At 42.9% G+C, this 20,034-nt stretch overlaps 1 protein-coding gene across 1 annotated transcript in view; it reads right to left on the reverse strand.

Moving 5' to 3' along the window:
* The window catches only part of LOC124132772 (ubiquitin carboxyl-terminal hydrolase 43-like), a 56,274-nt gene that overhangs the window by 16,214 nt on the left and 20,026 nt on the right, over nt 1-20,034 (reverse strand). Inside the window, exon 2 of the mRNA XM_046496891.2 lies at nt 8,545-8,862. Within this exon, the coding sequence (XP_046352847.2) occupies nt 8,545-8,862 (318 nt within the window). The remainder of the gene's footprint in view (nt 1-8,544; nt 8,863-20,034) is intronic.

Raw genomic sequence — 20,034 nt, forward strand, 5'->3', positions numbered from 1 at the left:
TCACGCTTGATCAGTCATCTGAAGAATATCAAGCCGTTAGATAAGCTTCCCAGAAAAGATGAAATCTATAATTCATGGAAAGGCATCTGTAGAGGGCATGTCCATTGAATTTCAATCAGTTGATTGTTGCCGATACCTCCAGTAGGCAGCTAACACTAGACGCATCACAGTAGCCTTGTATTCAAGAGATAAATACAATCTATTCCTATGAATAAGTTATTGCTGATTAACAGTTTTAGTTCAATAATGGCATCAAATATCTTAAGAGAAACCGGGCAGATAAAAAGGTTTTGCCTTGTGTTATTTGTAAAAAAACACACATAAAAACTGTACATTTGTTCACTGTTAATTCAGGAACAAAACAGTGTATCTTATTTCAATATCCAGCTGCCAGTAGAATGTATTGATGTGCAAGAAATGTATTGTCAAACAAACGATACAAAAAATGTTCTCAGTCTCCAAGACATCAATAATGCAACAGAAAAACAAAGTTGATTTGTGAGACACACAATCAAAGAATTTGCAGAGAATAATGGTTGAAGAGCATTTCTGTCAGTTCATGATGTTTTAATAAACATTCTTCCTTACCATGATTTCCATTGCTAGAGTCTTTTTAAATTGTTAAGGATATTCTGAAAATTATTCAATGGCATAAAATCTGGACCAATCTGCAACTGTTATTGTACATGGACCATGCTACATCCTGGCCCCCACACTTGACCCAAGGTTATTTTGACTCCATGTATACAGTTGGTACTAAAAACATGTGACAATCAGCCTAAACTTGGTTCTTAGCATCATTTTCAGGAGAATTCAGAGGGTTTTTTTTTGTAATATGAACTACTATTAACAGGGCCTACAAGACTGAATAGAATGTTTCTAGACTTCCAAAGCTTTAAGATGATTCAAAACTGCACAATGTATTTTCACTATCAAAATCTGGAAACATGAAAAATGTCTATCCAATTCCAGTACACAATGTGCCTCTTTAATAAAAACTAATCTAAAGACATGTCGATGTACCAATAATTGCAGAGCCTTCAACAAACACATGTCTGGAATACATCTGTGAAGTGGTTCAAAACAGGCATCTAAAGCATTTATTTGCACATCAACAAAAAGCTCATTTGCTGCTACACATAGTTGAAGTAAGATAAGCATATGCCAGGGATTCAATCCTTCACAGCGGTGGTTCAACATGTAAGCTTACATAAACCCTTAAAGAACATAAGCTTTCTTCTGGAGCCTTCTCCATGCACCAATCCTTCCTGCTGAGGGGGTGTTTACAGAAATTACTTCAACACAGCTACAGTGCCTTTTAGTGCAACAGGAAGACAATATGCATATAGGTCTGGAATCCAATAAGATCATCAGTACATGGGGAATTATGATGAGATACGACTGTGTAAATGACCCTAGGAATTTCTCTCAGTCCACTTAATAGCTTTGTGGTTTTACAAAGCTGATGGGAGTGGAAAATCAATGGCCATCCGATGAAGATGCTTATTTTCTTCCTTTTCAGCCATGCATGTACACAATATGGAAGCCGACGGGAGACAATGGCCGAAGATAGCTTTTCATTAAAGACTATTTCCCTTTTATCTTCGCCAGAAGCTTTTGTTAAGTTATTAGTAGGCCATATTACATCTCTATTTTGAAGATGGACATCTTGGCTGTTTCTAAACGGAGATATTCTGTCTGTGTATTCTGAAACTCTTTTGGAAAAGTATCAAAATTATCTGAGAAGATTTATAATAATATATACCTGTTTGAGTTCAGGTAATTCCTTGTATATTTTGTTTGAATATACCTTTTGATGAGTTTTCTTGATAAGATGTTTCTGGAAAATCTGTATAAAATTATCCCTTTCATATCAAATTTTAAGTAAGTTAAAAATAAATCAGTTTGATATATTATATTGGACAACAAAATGTGATCCAAAAAACTTACATAAATGCATCAAATAGGCTTCATGCCAAAGATGTCAAGCATAACGTCCAGGTTTACCTCAACCAATCAATTATAGTAAATTTACCACATTTTCTAACTTTCTGCCTTACATCAACATCAGATCCTATGCAAAGTCCCTATGTGTCATAGTAGGGTCGCACTTCATCATCCAAACTTGAAGCCAGCGGAATGTCAGGTCAACAAGCCACAACCCAGATTTCTCACAGAAAAAAACACTAACATATATCACTTGCAGTGTTTGTGGTGTTGAGACAAGCTTGAGTGGATATCTCATTGGAACTTAGCTTCAGGCAGACGTTTGTAAACAAGTTTGTAAACTGCTGAGAAATTGATTGTTCAAGAAATAAAAATAAAAACAATTTTAATGTAAATCTACCTGCATTGTTAGTAATATAAAGGTACGTTTCAAATCAACTTCCTTGTTGAATGAAAGCAGAAAGTCATAAAACTGCATTGATATAATGCACTGCAGTCATAAATGACCATGAATTGTAAAATGGGGTATATAAACATTAATAATTTATAACATTAAAATTCAAGTCGATTGGATGTGGGAAAATATCATACACAAGAAGTGGTCAAAAAATCCTCACAACAGTGTCATTGTGATTAAAACTTCCTCCAAACCAATTCTCCATCTGGGCATAATTCCAAAACAAATTAATGACTCACATCTGAACAGATTGTGAAAATCTACACCACAAACCATGTTTCTTTGTGTTCTACCTGAGTTGTAAACAAAGACAACATCCCAACTGGGTCACACGAGACATTGTAATTGTGATGCCCTTGTCTGCAGTGATGATGGACAGACCACGTGAACCAGGTTCAACACACATGTGACAATGATACACATACACAATGTACACAACTGCAACACATGTGACAATGATCATGATGATATACATGTACCATGTACACTACTGCAACACATGTGACAATGATACACATGTACCATGTACACTACTGCAACACATGTGACAATGACTGCAACACATGTGACAATGATACACATGTACCATGTACACTACTGCAACACATGTGTCGGATGACAAAAAGCAATCTTGTGGGTATGATAAAAGCCATTAGACATTCTGAGTCATTTATCATGAAGAACTGCTGTTGTATCCTTTGTATTAGAACCTTGTAACATACATCATTTTCACATATAAATATGATTGATTGTACAGGCCATGTGTTGAAATCACACCAAAATCTATTACACAGCTGTGACCTGAACAACCTTCCAGGTCCCTGTGATATTACAGTGCTCTAATTCAGTTTGTGAAGAATTTGATTAAATGCTAACATGCAAAATGAAAATACACAAGCTTTACCCAAAACAATTAACATTCATACAAAAGTGTCTAAGTACTAACTCAACCGATTTGTTTACCTTAGTCGCTATCCAAAAACGGAGACCAAGGTCATAAATCATATATTATTTCCATTTAGACAAAAAAAACGATCTCCAACAGAATTAAAAGTGGTAGACCACATTTTGGAAATGTCACAAATCCTAAATTTTAAGTCATCAACTTATGCTAATTTCGAACACAATTAAAACACCCCTGAAATGCAGCTTAACAGTTTTTGACATGACCATATCATTCATACAACAGATTAACAGTGTTTGAAATTAAGGGAGTCCCAGGGTCCTTCAGGTCTTACCTACCAGAGTATTCGAAACTAGGGACAACTAAAATGTTTACCTTTTAACATCCTGGTTATGACAAGTACCCCCAGACTTTCATGCTTCATGTCAAAGACTGGATTCAGGTTTACAGACTGGAAGAGTGAGTGAGTGAAGTGGGTTTAACGCCGCTTTTAACAGTATTCCAGTTATATCACAGCATGTCAGCTTAATGTGGGAGGAAAGCCCGAAGTGATGCAGGTCTCAGACATTTACCACTTCGGTGAAACCCACGAGCACGGGTATCAATGGGGTATGGTGCTGACAAACCTAGAAACATAATCGAGCAGACCGGGATTCGAACCCACAATCATAGGTTTCTGGCGTGCCCAAGGGACGCAACTCAGCAAAGCAAATCGCTGCGCCTTAGACAACTAGGCCACCCAAGACCCCACAGACTGGAAGACATCACTGACAATGATACAGTGATTATCTGTGTCCACGCTACCTACCCCAACAACCATGGGGGAATTAGCAAGAAATGGACTGAATAAAGGTTGATCAGACCCCAAATTGCAACATACTACGTCTGCTTGCATCACTGCTGAAATTGTTTCAGTTGGAAACTTTATCTCTAGAGATTTCAAAATAACTGCCTTGATTCTAGAAGTGACACATGAGACATGGGAGCATGTAAGAGCATTCATTTCCAAGGATCAAACAGATTACATTTCCATACTTTTCCTCACTGAACAAAATGCAAGCTGCACAAGCTCTCTGTTGGGCATGTTGGGGAGAATATCTTGCTGTTCAAAAATACCACAGATAATTAAACTTTTAAATAAAGCATTAAATGTCAGCTACAAGAGTAGAACTTGTTATTAGTAAAAATATCCCTATGAAGTAAAACATGAAATATGAACTTGTAGCCAAAATAATATTCTCACTATTTGTGCTCAGTAATCCAGGGAAGGTCTGTTAGAAATACAATGCTAAGGCATTATGTCCATCTGTCAAAAAGGTCTTGATTATTGAAACAGCACATGGCCCAATGACCTTCCAACAGAAATTATTATTATTATAATGTTAAGCATGTCTAACATTGTTAGACATGGATGTGATAACTATTAATTATTGTGATAAGTTATCTGTAAAATCGGAGGATGAATTTTGACACTTAGGTGCTAGCCTGTGGCAGGATACAAAATGTTAAAAGTATCTTCTGGGCCTATTGGCTTTCATGCACATCAGGTGCTTTCCTTCCATGATCCTTGTATTACTATTTAAGTTTATTGACCTTCTATCACTGAACAAGCCTTCCTAAATTGATGAATATTTGTTACAAAAACTGATTTGGAGGTGAAGGAAATGTGGTCATGTTAAACGTAATGAAATATACATATATGTAGTGTCAGAAATTAAGCATGAGAGGCCTCAGTGTTCAACATTTCGAGTCCCAGGGCACCCTAGATTCACATGGCATAGCAGTGAACTTCAAGGACTCATCTTAATTTTAACACTGTAATATCCTTACAAGCTCAAATTACACCACAATTCCTTCTGCTCCAATTCAAAATTCAACATTTCGAGCAAGTGCATGAGCATGAAGACAACCTTAACCATTTAGTTCAGAAAGTCATCAAATACATATGCAACAAGTTACATTACAATAATCCAACAAATGTTTGCCTTTTCATTTTGGACCAATTTCCCATATCAATGGCTGCATGTTTTTTTTGCAAACATACCAGTGTGTGTTTTGATATACAAATGAAATGAAACCAAAGAGAAAACAAACAAAATATGAACACATTCATAAGGAACGTCCCGGAATCCTCCAAACATTCGTTCATGTCACAGACACATGGTTAGTTAGTCATGGGTTGTCATGTCAAGACATGAGTTATCTCCCCTTCTCCAGCTGGACCAGGTTTCCCCACCCACATCACCTCCTTACCCCACCCCCTCTGACAACACTATCTATTACTTCCCTTGTGACTCACACAATTACAATCTCCACCTAGAGAGAAGTTGAGATATGATTACTGTTATCCTGCACAAAGCAAACACAAGCCAAGGTAAATTTAGGAAATTGTCTGGACTGTAAGTATGCATGGGGTTGGGTTGTTAGCAAGGGACTGGAAACACGCTGTTATTGTTTAAAAACAACCAATATGTTGTAACCAATATATGAATGTCTACACCAGAAAAGGAATTTCTGTAAAAACATTCTGATATTACCCCTTCAAATTTATATCTGGGATTTTGTTTAAAATGGTTGTGAAACATTTTGGGAATTTTCCTGGATGGGTCGATTTTAAGTGTATCAAGACCAATCCAGTTTCAGAAAAGACAAGACAACCTCAGAAATATTATTCACATGAAACACTTAATTTTACTTACTTTACTTGTCACTTGCCACCATATTTATCAAAGTGTACATCTTACATTTTACTTATTCAAAATTATCCGACTTATGTACTGAAACAGAATATCAAATAAAAAATATATTGTAAAATTTTCCGACTACAAAGGTTAGAATTATTATCTAGAAGAATAACATTGGCCCCAATAACACTTGATGAGTGGAAGAATAAATTCAAGCATGTTGGTCCTCTGTGCTTGGATACAAAAAGGCACATCAACAGAAGTGACATTTTGAACAAATCTTGAGTCAAATGTCAGATTTACAATCCAGTTTCAAATGCATTAACCCACATTGTCCCAAAAACAGACATGATTAAATACTTGCAAGTAATTATGCCCATCCCTACACCAATGGGCATGTCCCACGTCAACAGAAAAGCCATTTACGTAACCTATACGTATGTCACTTAGGAGAAATTAAAACATGTGAACTGCCATTTAAGACTAATTTAAGATCGGTAATGTTTGTTTCTAGACCTGACCTGCCTTGAGAGAAGCATTTGTGATGGATGAGCGCTACGAGGTCAAGGTGAAGTCTGTAATTTAAGCTGTTCATCACCTCTGCTGGCTGACACATACACTGTATTACCATATAATTGTCACAATTCTATCTTCCATTTAGACAGTTAAATGTGCAGACAATGTTTTCATTACAATCCTTTGTATTCATAACAAGGTCATTTTGACAATTCAACAAACTTGGAGCTTCTATATCAACATGTATTTATTATCGTCAACACTATTTGTACCAAAACCTTACCTTGTTGTTGGACCATGATTCCAATATAGAATCATCAACAGAATGGTTTATAGAACTCCAGATAAGCTTTTAGTGTTGTGGGTATTTTACCCATGCATTTTAAAATCATTGGGTATCAGGAATTCTATCTGGGTATTCAAATTTCTGTTACCCACTAGTTTTTACACATGTGGGTATTTAAGTTAAATATTTAAAAACACTATTTATCTAGTCTCTGCAAACTGGTGTCGTGTGGGTTCGAGAGCTTTATAGGACTCAAAAATACCACGATACTTCCACAATAAAGTGTGATGGCAAATGATCATGATGTAACTGTCATCGTGGAGTTTGGCAAGGTTGACGGAATACCCATTTATAATTTCAAAATAAGTTGCTGATTTGCTAATCGAATACGCAGGGTTACTTCAAAATATTTTGATGATACGCACAAGTTTTATTTTTGTAGCATATCAGTAATGTTCGTTGCATATTTGATAGGCTTGGATTTTATTTTACTGCGTATTTCTGCATTTCTGATGCGTATTTTACGCAGATACGAAGCTCATTAGGAGCTCTGGGTAACCATTCATCAAAAGACTCAGTGTCTGGCTTTTGGGAGAGTAAGACTTCACAACCCTTTAAGCAATATACCAGCACCATGATCATCATTGTTGGTGGAGAAAAACTGGAAGAGGCTTGCCAAATTGTACCTGTGTTAGGAATTTAACCCAAGTCTCAAGTAGGCACCAACACACCTGCAAGAGGTGTGCCGCAATGTACCCATGTTAGGAACTGACCCCATCTCTTGAGTGCAACAAGTCAGCTCACCCAGAAGAGGCTTGCCACAATGTACCCATGTTAGGAACTGACCCCATCTCCTGAGTGCAACAAGTCAGCTCACCCAGAATAGGCTTGCCACAATGTACCCATGTTAGGAACTGACCCCATCTCTTGAGTGCAACAAGTCAGCTCACCAAGAAGAGGCTTGCCACAATGTACCCATGTTAGGAACTGACCCCATCTCTTGAGTGCAACAAGTCAGCTCACCCAGAAGAGGCTTGCCACAATGTATCCATGTTAGGAACTGACTCCATCTCTTGAGTGCAACAAGTCAGCTCACCCAGATGAGGCTTGCCACAATGTACCCATGTTAGGAATTGACCCCATCTCTTGAGTGCAACAAGTCAGCTCACCCAGAAGAGGCTTGCCACAATGTACCCGTGTTAGGAATTGACCCCATCTCTTGAGTGCAACAATTCAGCTCACCCAGAAGAGGCTTGCCACAATGTACCCATGTTAGGAACTGACCCCATCTCTTGAGTGCAACAAGTCAGCTCACCCAGAAGAGGCTTGCCACAATGTACCCATGTTAGAAATTGACCCCATCTCTTGAGTGCAACAAGTCAGCTCACCCAGAAAAGGCTTGCCACAATGTACACATGTTAGGAATTGACCCCATCTCTTGAGTGCAACAAGTCAGCTCACCCAGAATAGGCTTGCCACAATTTACCCATGTAAGGAATTGAACCCAGTGCACAAGTACAACAAGCCAATGATCCCAAAAGCTAGCCACACTGTACCCATGTACCACATTATTCACAAGCCAATGCTTATTCACAAGCAATTCAACCGTCCCTGATTACTTACATCAGATAGCTCAGCAGCCTACATAGCTAGTAGTAGCATATGATGTGTCTTGCTGCACATGAAAACTTATCAGATCTAAAAAATGATTGTGTGGTACACATCCTAATATATATCCTAGAATACCAACCTCAGATTCTGGTATCCGAATGTCCTTTGAAATCCTGTGTCGTAAGTCTCTGACTGACTCAAAAGTATTCATACGCAGTCCTATTTTCAGCTGTTTCTGTCCTGAGTACACAACATTGACAAAGACTGGTCGAGGACATTTCTGTGGAAGCGGCAGTGATACACACAGGTAAGGGTCAAATGTGTTGCTGTGCTTCCCACAGTGGGGACACGTCAGTGACGACCGATGGAGCCCCTTGAAGAGATGTGACACAAAACTTCCCTGACTTGAGGACAGTGCCTCATTGGCCAACTCCTCGTCAGGTCGCATTGCTGTATTCTGAAACAAAAGCAAACAATAACAAGTGAGTTTTAAGACACTTTTAGCAATGTTCCATAATATCATGGTTGAGAATCGAAACCCCGACCTTAGATGAGCAAACCACTAGGCTAAAACACAAGTTGTAGAAATCTCTCATTTCATGTTCATAACAAATGGCAGCCAATCAACAGAGTAGTGTTTATTTTGTTAAGTTTATGTTATTATTTTGCTTTTCACTAAGCTTCTTCAGTGCCACAACTGTCATAACGCCGATAGCCTAAGTCTCGGCGCTACAGTCACATTGTGCAATGGAGGGCTGGCTTCTGTTTAGCAAGTTGGTTTCACTTTGATATGGAGCAGGCACAGACGCCCTGATTAAGGTAATTGTTCCACGGATTGATTCTTAACTAATTGCCCCTGGCAAGCAAATTGGGAAAAAGCCATTAGTTTGTACAAAACAAAGAGGGATTTTGAGATTGCATTTAATGGAATAAAGCTTTATACCTGTTCCTATTTATTGGTCTTGTTATAAGTGAACAAAGGTTACTTCTACAAAGCCATAAAATTAGTTATTAGTTATATATAATATTAATACATTGTAAGATGAATTGGAAAAATGTTAAGTTCCAAATTGGGAATATTTTATTTACATTTACTGTAGAATTGGGGCCAAATATCAGCCTCTGAGCAGATCTTCATAAATCCCTGAATTTCCAGTGGTCAAGTGGTTTATCATGCTTACTTCTATATTTTGGGCGGAGCTGTGACCCTGGCCCCATGTCTAAATCTGAGTCAAGTGAAGTAACTTTCAATCTAGTAATCTTAGGCGAGGTGAGATGAAATGAGGGTTGACGCTGTGTTTAAGATTACTGCACTTACATAGCCACATGTGTAAGCATATGTGGCTGCTTGAACTAGTCCTGACTAATGCTGGTTTTATAGTTCTATCCCAACTATATGTTATGCCACAGGTTAACTAACATAAACAGCATCATAACTCCGAGATGACCAGTCCATGTTTTATTACTTTAATGCAGAGCACCAGGCAGGGACACAACAAGTACCATCTTTTAAACTCTTTTGGTATTACATCCGGGCAGATGCTCTAACCACTTCACCACAGACACAGTCCCCTTGATGAGCAGGTTGAACTAACACAACCCATGAATAAAATGAAATGTACTGAAAAAGTTTAGGAAGCACAAGTTAAGACCCAACTGTTTAACTCTGCACTCAGCAATATTCCAGCAATATTCCAGCAATATGACGGTGGTCTGGACATCATGATCATCAACCTCTGCAATTGAGATACGATGACATGCATCAACTAAGTCAGCGAGTCTGTCCACCAATTCCTGTTAGTCGCCTCTTACGACAAGCAGTTGCCTTTTACAGCAAGTATGGGTTGCTGAAGACCTATACTAACCCAGATCTTCACGGGTCTCAACAATATCTAAAATGCACCATGGCAAGAGGCATCCCTTTAAAACTGCTTATTTGATCATCTCCCACCCCCTCCTCCCTCCAGGTAATCCTATACACTCAGATGGTCCCTTTCCAATAATTTTGTCTGGATCAGCGCTTCAGATACAAATGTTCTCAACATTATTGCCCAGACAGCTGGGTTCCTGGTATATCAGGGGCCAGACTAACAGGATTTCACTACACCATAGCATGTAAATGAGACACTGCACAAACAATCAGTAAAATATATAGTGGGCTTGTCCACATGATTTGTTCTGCAAGCCCCATTCACCAAAATATGTCAATAACTGATTCTGTACATTGGTATATGAAACCATCACAACAAGTACCAAGTAATCTCTATAAATAGCTTCATTAACGAATTGGGATTCATTCACAAGTGTAGCTGACTGGCATAACTCCCCTCATCTCCATGCCGTGTCCAATTCAAGCCGCTGTATCATCCATCAGCATGTCTACAGCATCTATGTCTACAGTAACATTGATCTCATGAACCTTCACAACCCATCCCATCTCCACTAGCCAACAATTACATGGCCCACGGAACATTCCAACTCCGCAAAGACGCTTAATTACAAATGGAACCGAAAAACGAAACCGATGTGTTTGAGCTTGGTCTGATGACTGCCACTAACAATCAGACCAATTCCCTAATCTGAAAACCAGCTATTTAGCAAGTATTGAGCCATAGACAAATCCATCATTCCAATTCAGCTTATGCCGAACTTAGTTTTCCACCAGGTCATCCTTAGATGCATTGCAGAAGTTGAGACGACAGGCATCCCTATCTTTCAAAGCAACATCAAATTTAACCCAACATACAGTCTGTGCAAAAGACTTTTGAGACTACCAGCCCAAACATGGCTCTTTGCATAATTCGCAGTAGAATTTAGGGTTATTATGTGGGTTATTAATAGCTGAGCTTTCTAGACCAAACAGAATTTTACTAGATTCGGGGTCCGGACTAGTGGCTAAAGTTGCCGATGGAACATATACATACTAGGGCTGGGACAATACACCAACTGTGCAATCTGATACATATCACAATACTTTTTCTCATGATCCGATATGTATCACAATACTTGCATGTGCTCTTATCTGTTGTGCGCAAGCCATATTTTTAAAAAACAAGATTGCCAAATACCTGGCACACTGACAATTTACAGTTGGCATTGTCAAATATCCCTGTTGTTTACAACAATGACCACTTGCAAATTTACTTTTGCCCTGGAGTGATGGACTAATTTTGAAAAAGGGCACCATGAAATATAAACGTGAATTTAAAAAGAAAACTGTGTCATATATTTTTTTTATTGTTACAATGGTTTGTCATTGTTTTGAGCATACATTTTTCAGGCAAACCAAGATGCTCCTGGAGAAGTAGCTTCAATAAGAACCAAAAGGGAATGATTGTCTTACAAAGAGTTAATTAAGAAACAACATAACCATCATGGGTGTCCTGACAACAGTTCAATGACCAATAAAAAAGTGACCTGATTGTGGACAAAGCAACAGCCTGACATCCACAAGGGTGGCAGTTTCATGGTCCATTGACTCAGTTCAGACTTGACAAGAAGGTGTTGTGTCTGTAAGTTGATGCAAGCACCCTTCTTAAGTGTCAACACTTATTTCAGCTATTTCACAGAGTTACCTGAATAGAGTAACAGTCAGGTAAACTGCTTGCATATCAATGAAAAAGTTATATGGACAGTGACTCTCCAATTGTGTGCGTTAGGTACCCAGGTTGTAAACCCTGAAGCCAACCTTGCTAAACAGTATATATCAAACATAAAGCACACAATAGGTCACACTGACACAGCTGTTAATCTGTCATGTATACACTGAAGGTGAGGTGAAATGGGGTTTAACGTCGCATCCAAGATTATTGCACTTATATAGCGACGTGCATGTACGTGTGTGTGTGTGGCTGCTTGTACTAGTCCAGACTGATGCCGATTTATAGTGCTAGCTCACTGAGATAATATGCCGCAGTTTAACACGAATACCCCACTCAGACACAGTATACTGCCGACCAGTCCTTGTTTTAGCCCCTTAATGCCAAGCGCCAGACAGGGTAACAACAAGTACCATCTTTTAACGTCTGAGGGGCGGTCGGGTAGCCTAGTGGTTAAAGCGTTTGCTCGTCACGCCGAAGACCCGGGTTCGATTCCCGACATGGGTACAATGTGTGAAGCCCATTTCTGGTGTCCCCCGCCGTGACATTGCTGGAATATTGCTAAAAGCAGCGTTAAACCCTACTCACTCACTCACTTTTCGGGGATCAAACCCCAGACCTTCCGCTCTCCGGGCGGACGCTCTACCACTAGACCACAGACGCGGTCGTACATATTGTGCTTCATGATGACTGTATTGCACATGCCATAACAGATTAACTATAGTAATATGAAAGAATTGGTTATTCTTTACCTTCTTTGGAGTGGCATATTTTACATTCATATCAGCTGGTAGGAAGCAATCACAACCAGTGTTGTGTAATAAACAACCAGCATATTGAAAGTCAAACATATTTTTTTTATCACTGTATATAACTTGCATAGACCTGCATGAACCATATCTTGAACAAGACTGTATTGTAGAACAAGTGTACAGCAATAAACTGGTGCAGTTTCCTTGTTATACTCCCACTGAGAGCTACTGAATAAGCTATAATTCAGCATGTAGATGGAGTGGCAGCACATAGTATCCCACACAGATGAAGTTGATGTCATCACATATTTCATAGAACATCCATAGGGGTACGCTTTACTGCAGGGCCTTTGGCCCAAGGCCTGCAGAAATAGGACTTGTCATTATTTGATGTGGGGCAGTCGGGTAGCCTAGTGGTTAAAGCGTTCGCTCGTCACGCCGAAGACCCGGGTTCGATTCCCGACATGGGTACAATGTGTGAAGCCCATTTGTGGTGTCCCCCGCCATGATATTGCTGGAATATTGCTAAAAGCGGCGTAAAACCATACTCACTCACTCATTATTTGATGTTAGTGGCCATGTGGCCAGTCAACTCACACATACATTTATGCTGTAGTTCATTGATATTGCAAATTAATATTGATATCAAGCTAAACAAGCAGCAATGAATGTATTCACTTGCTGTTGTGGAAATCCATCTCCTCTAGAGTAGCACACACCACTGTTACAATGTGCTGCATCCCACTGAGTGAGCCCTATCTCATGACTGACATGTTTTATCAGCCATACCTTTCCTAGGAATTTATTCAATGTCTAGCATGATTAACCACCATTTTCAACCCACAAAAAGAATTTGGAGCAAATGTTTTAGCCACTAGGTCACCTCATGGAGCTGTTAAAGGAAAAACAACAAGTAAAATTGCTTAGAAATTGCTAACAAACTACCCACTTTTAATGAAAAGTTTCTTCTTGAAAGTGATCTCTATCATGGTCTCAAGTCTGACTCATTTCAAAGACTAAACTGTCAAATTAGTTCCTTGTGTCAAATTAGAACCTGTCTCTTATCAATACCGATAAACCAGAAAATGTCAGCCTTTATTAGATTATCAAACTTGTGTACTGTGGAATAGATAACAATATTCATGAAAGTCTTGGCATAAAAGGCTGAGTTTCGTCAAGGATAGTATGAATATTTAACTGAATTTTGATACACCAGATTCTTCTGATGACCCAAAATTGTCTTCCCAAATACCGAAGTGTACGGTAACAGGGCCAACCACTACAAGATATTTATCAATGGTTGTAGCATAGTTAGTATCGTACACATGTGTGCACCTGACCTGGTATGTTTACTACAACTCAGTATCGAACAAAGTCCTCCAAACAATGTCACGGCCACACACTCCATTGCTGCGTGCCTGTGGAGACACTCGTTCCTAGTCATACTTTCAAAACAATCAAGGGTAGAAAACATTCAAATGGTTAAGGAAGTTGTGTTAAATATATACATCTTCTTACAAAGGCTACACCTCAAATAGTTTGCTAGCCTGGGGCAGCTTGCCAAGTATTTAAAGTATGCTTATTACTTAGATAGGAACTATTTTCCGTTGAGATGTCATAATAAATGGTGTAATGTCTTGCCTTGAATGCCACACAGGTGTGTCTCCACTCTTACAGTAAACAGGCACTTAATGGCAGCACATTAAACATATCAGTAGTACACATCAATCATGATACAATGTTACTACAATGTTACTAAACGATAAAGTTCATATATCCAGCCTATAGGTATTACAGAAGGTTTGGTCCTGCTCTACATGATTTGCAATAGGCATGGTGCTAATATTGTTTAGTTGAAAGAATGACAGGTGGGACTCGATCTATGCAACAATGGTTTACAACCCCAACAAACTACAACTCTTAACATTCTACCTAGAAGGAAACTAAATATTGTCATATCTTGAAAGCCCATTAGGGTTTAATCCAAACATAAAACAGTCTTCTAAATTAAGGAGGAGAGTCCTAGAGTCTTTGGAAGCTATCTCATGTTAAAATATTAGTAAAATCTAAATATTTTTTACATTTGTATACTTATCCTGCATTACTCCGTATTGCATTTACTGCTATGTTTGACAGAGAGACGAACTGTGTGAGATCCAGCTGCTGAAGAAAGTTGTCCCAACCAGCCCAGGAGGCAGCGCCCTCTCACAGTCGGCACGTGACCCGGAAGTCATGACGTCACACCAAAAGATATAACTGCTTTAAACATAACATCTGAAACTTCGTGGGGAGGTAGCGTAGCGAAAGGGAGGGAACTTAGACTTCGTAATGCAGGATAAGTATACAAATGTAAAAAATATTTAGATTTTACTAAATTTTTTAACTTATCCTGCATTACTCCGTATTGCATCTTTATCAGACGGCTTGGCCGGTGGGCATACTTGCAGATGTGAACCATATTAAACCCTCGTCAAGGTCCGATGAATCCGCACCGCATACAAGTGATGACCGGAACATCTACGACCATTCCTGTCTTCAGGAAACAAGAGTCGATGCAAAAACGAAACGCCCGAATAGGTAACCGATATACAATGAGGCGTGTAGCCAAAATATATAACTTACCGAAGAGCGAAAGCGAAACGCAGTAGAACCTAGAGCTAATCTGAGGTGATAAACACCAGAGAGTTCGACGGGCCCCGCTCGGGGAATCGAAGAATCAGCGGCGTCGGCGGCAAAATCTACGACCAATCCCAAGAGCGAATGCGAAACGCAGGAGAGCCCTCTAGGCTGGAGGCAAGGAACACCGGTGAGGTCGACGGGCACCGCTCAGGTACCAGAGAAGCAGCGGCGTTGGCGTCGGCGCCGGTGTCCACATCTACTACCATTCCTGTCGTCAGGAAACGAGAGTTGATGCAAAAAGTAAAACCCGGATAGGTGACAGCAATAGAATGAGTCGGGTAACCCAAAACTAAAACTGACCTAAGAGCGAATGCGGAACGCAAGAGAGCCGTCTCGTCTGGGGTGATAAACACCAGAAAGGTCGACGGGCCCCGCTCAGGGTATCGGAGAATCAGTGGCGTCGGAGATAGATGACCTGTTGGGCTACAACCAGGGACCAAAACTGTGAACGCCGGCGACAACTTTCAAGGCTACATCACGGAAGTAGTGGTTGGTGAAGGCGGTGTCCGATCGCCACGAACAGGCTTCCCTGAACGACGGGATGGAACAGTATACCGTGAAGAACCAGTGTAAATACGATCGCCCTGATCTCATTTTATTTCAGGTAATAGCCTTTGGGGGGAGGGTCCAATCCGGCGGCTCATACGCTTTAAGGATGACCGCCCGGAGCCACAGGGAAAAGTATTCCGGCTGACCAACGACAGCGACGAAGGGGAGACCGGCAGAAAAAGGTGTTTCCTAGACTTGCGGCAGTCTTTAGATCGTAGAATAACCTTCAGTGCCCTTACTGGGCATAATGACGCTCATCCTCATCCTCGGCACCCACACTGGACGAGGGGGGAGGGGACAAGGAATGATCTATCAGGCTGTCCTGGGAGTTGAGTCTTTACGCTGACGTCCCAGTACGGTCCAGGATGAACGCGGCGCCCTGGGTACCGCATTCGAACCGGGCATGGGAGACGTCGAGGGCGTGCTGTACATGGACTCGAGCGGCAGTAGTCAAAACCAGTAGAAACACCCGTCTTCTACTTAAGGTCGAAGAAGGAAGACGAGGGGAGTGGTTCGAAGGGCATTGAAGACCACATTCAGATCCAACGCAGGCGGTCCGAACTTGGTCTTCAGGTCTTCAAGACTGAACGAGCGCAGCCAGGCCCGTGGGTCGGGAATTTTCGTCTTTCTCCGATCGTCCGGGATGGCCAGAAAGGAGTAGATGGCGACCAGGTATGTGGGGGTGGTAAGCCCTTCAACCGATGGGTGCTACACAAGTACAGAAGGAACTGATCCAGGATCTGCGGTGACGCTGTCATCGGATCCTGGTGTTTGTCAGAACAAAATGCCTGGAACAAGCATCATTTATCAGCATACAGTCCCCCTGTAGATGGACGGTGGGCTGAAGCAATAGCCTTGGTCGCTCTAGCCGAATAGCCCTTGGCTTTCTGCATGTGTGTCAGGCCTGCAGACGATAACATGCGGGTATGAGGGTGTGGCAACAGACCGTGTGGATGGAGCAGAAGGTTGGACCACACCGGAAGTTCCAGGGGTTGTCTCTGGCTATGTTTCGGAGGTCGATAACCCAACTTCTGGCTGACCAATAAGGCGAGACCAAAGTCAATGGCAGGTGTCGAGTGGCCTGGATCTCTGAAGAACCGTGGGAGGGAGAACCGGAGTCGGAAAAGCGTACGCGCGTAATCCTTCTCAGGAACGATGGAAGGCTTCGACTGCCACAGCGGTCGTATCCGGCACAGGTGGAATGGAAGACGACAGCTGGCCACATTCAGATATGAGGCAAACAGATCTAGGGTTGGGGTGTCGACCGTTTCACATAGTCTGGCCCGAGGCGCCGGAGAGCGTGAGGCGTCGGAGAGCTTGAGGCGCCTGGAACGCCGAAGATGGTGATTCTCGGGGGCGCCGGTCGAGTTTGTGGCGCCGGGAGAGGGGCGAGAACTCTGGGTCCGCAAACACCACACTACGGTGACGTTGTCAGTGGACACGATCAACAGGGCGTGACCGAGAATGCACTATCAGCAAGTGCCGTCCTGGATAAGCATTTATCTCGAGGCTGTTGCTGTGCCAATGGTGTTGATCTCTGGATCACAGGTGGTCACAATGTGGGCTGGCGTGGGCCACTAGCCACTGACAAGGTGGCAGGGGAGGTCGTCAGCAACAGGGGTCTGCGATTGCGTACCGTCGGTACGATTCGGAAAAAGGTGTGATCGCCTGCGAGCCAACCTCAAGTAGACGAAGTAAACCAGCTTCACAATCGACCGCCGGGGCATCGACGTAACCGGGTAGTAGGAAGTCGAGGCAATATGGCCATTGCACGAAGTAATGAGATCGTTTTCATCCCTGAAGCGGCGTATAAGTACTCCTGTTCTTATATCGAGGTGACGATGGAGGACGACAACACGATACGAGGCAGGTATGCAACAGGGGTCAGTGGGACGGCCGAGGGACTTTAAGTATCAAATCGACACTGTGTCCGGTAGTCAAGGCGGAAGATAGGAAGGTGTTGTAGTCGAAAAGATCAAACCGGACGAAGGAAGGCGATCTTTTCCATCCCTTGAACGCCTATAGGCGCTATCGTTCTTATAGCGAAGGGTTGATGAAACAAGGTTCCTCGTGACAGCCGTGTTGGTAGAGGAGGTCTATTGTTTCCAACATCCGTGCATGGATGGACTGCGACAGGCGCCTGGTTGAGTGGTATCACCAAGCGTACAGGTAGACATGGAAACCAATCTGTAGAAATACATGGCACCCCTTGCCATGGTAAGTTGACCTAAATCCGGTCGGAGTTGTTGACAGTCCGAGTACTTGACACGTGACATGTAAATCACTCTGCGCAGTAGCCGAGAAAACCGCCTTGGAGTCGGAACTGAGGTGTAAACTCCACACACAGACAATCCTCAATGAACTGTGTGAGAGACGATCAAGTGGTGTACCCGAGTTTTGCGATAAAACACGGAAACCCATGGGCGTCGTGGAAAACCCGGGGAGCGCCGAGGAAGAGTCTCTCTCAGGAACGCTGGCGCTAGGGTAGGGTAGAACAGCGTTGATGTCTGCGATGTCGACGAAGTAAACTCTTTGTAAGTGGATGTCGTCGTCGAATCTGATACAGACGCTGTTCACATGACGCTCTGTTTCGATGGAAACCCGCAGGTCATCTCTCCGGAATCATAGCGCTTTAAACGACGGGATTATGGATAACGTCTCAGTGGGCAAGTTGAATCAGACCAACTGTCTATTGGTTGAAATGATTCCACCCAGGAAGTAGAACGATAGTCACGATCCCGAAGACCGACGGGAGAGTAGCGAAAGGAGCGGCGACAGTTGTTTCACCATGCTTCTCCGTGTGACGAGTTATGAGACGGCAGCAAGAGAAGAGGGCAGTGGCGCCGGGGAGGCGATTGCCGATGGTGCCCCTTAAGCCGCAGTAGAAGATCGGATGGTCGGCTCGTTGATCTGAGCTTGATAAAGCTTGTTGATCTGAAGCTTGTTGAGCGCCGAAGACATCAGAGGATGCGGAGGCGCCGGAGCGCGGAGACATCAGAGGCGCCGGAGGCGCCGAGACATAAGCGGCGCCGAGTCATCAGCTTGTCATGAACAAGTCATGAAGCTTGTTGAGCGCCGAGACATCAGCGGCGCCGCGTCATCAGAGGCGCCGGGAGCGCCGAGACATCGGAGGCGCCGAGTCATCAGAGGCGCCGAGACATCAGCTTGTCATGAACAAGTCATGAAGCTTGTTGAGCGCCGAGACATCAGAGGCGCCGTGTCATCAGAGGCGCCGGAGGCGCCGAGTCATCAGAGGCGCCGAGACATCAGCTTGTCATGAACAAGTCATGAAGCTTGTTGAGCGCCGAGACATCAGCGGCGCCGAGTCATCAGAGGCGCCGGAGGCGCCGCGTCATCAGAGGCGCCGGGAGCGCCGGGAGCGCCGGGAGCGCCGAGACATCGGAGGCGCCGCGTCATCAAAGGGCCGGAGGCGCCGCGTCATCAGAGGCGCCGGGAGCGCCGAGACATCGGAGGCGCCGAGTCATCAAAGGGCCGGAGGCGCCGCGTCATCAGAGGCGCCGGAGGCGCCTGAGGCGCCGGGGGCGCCGGAGACATCAGCGTTGACGGTGTTGGAGACCGTGAACGGTCGTATGTCGTGCCAGGGGAGGCAGACTCTACGTTGGGAGCGCTGGAGCCGCCGGTGGAGTAGGAGACCGTGAACGGTCGTATGTCGTGCCATGGGAGGCAGACTCTACGTTGGGAGCACTGGAGCCGCCAGTGGAGTAGGAGACCGTGAACGGTCGTATGTCGTGCCATGGGAGGCAGACTCTACGTTGGGAGCCGCCGTGAAGCTCCGCTGAGCGCTGCTGCCGTCAACGTAGGTGGGGGTCGACGAGCACGTTGAGCGAGGTGTGTCCTGGATACTCGCATGAGCTGAAGGATCACAGCGACGAATGACTGCAACATCGGCACTGCCTTGTGAAAGTACAGGGCGTCGTACAATCACGACAGAAGGGGCGGCCCCGACCAGATTTGTTCCCGCGGAAACAAGTGCAGCGAGGCAGAAAATCTGGAATTTAAGCAAAACATAACTATGTGGCAAAGCCACAA

The sequence above is a fragment of the Haliotis rufescens genome, unplaced genomic scaffold (genome assembly GCF_023055435.1).
Source record: "Haliotis rufescens isolate VD_foot unplaced genomic scaffold, xgHalRufe1.0.p SCAF_11, whole genome shotgun sequence".
Classification (NCBI taxonomy): Eukaryota; Metazoa; Mollusca; class Gastropoda; order Lepetellida; family Haliotidae; genus Haliotis; species Haliotis rufescens.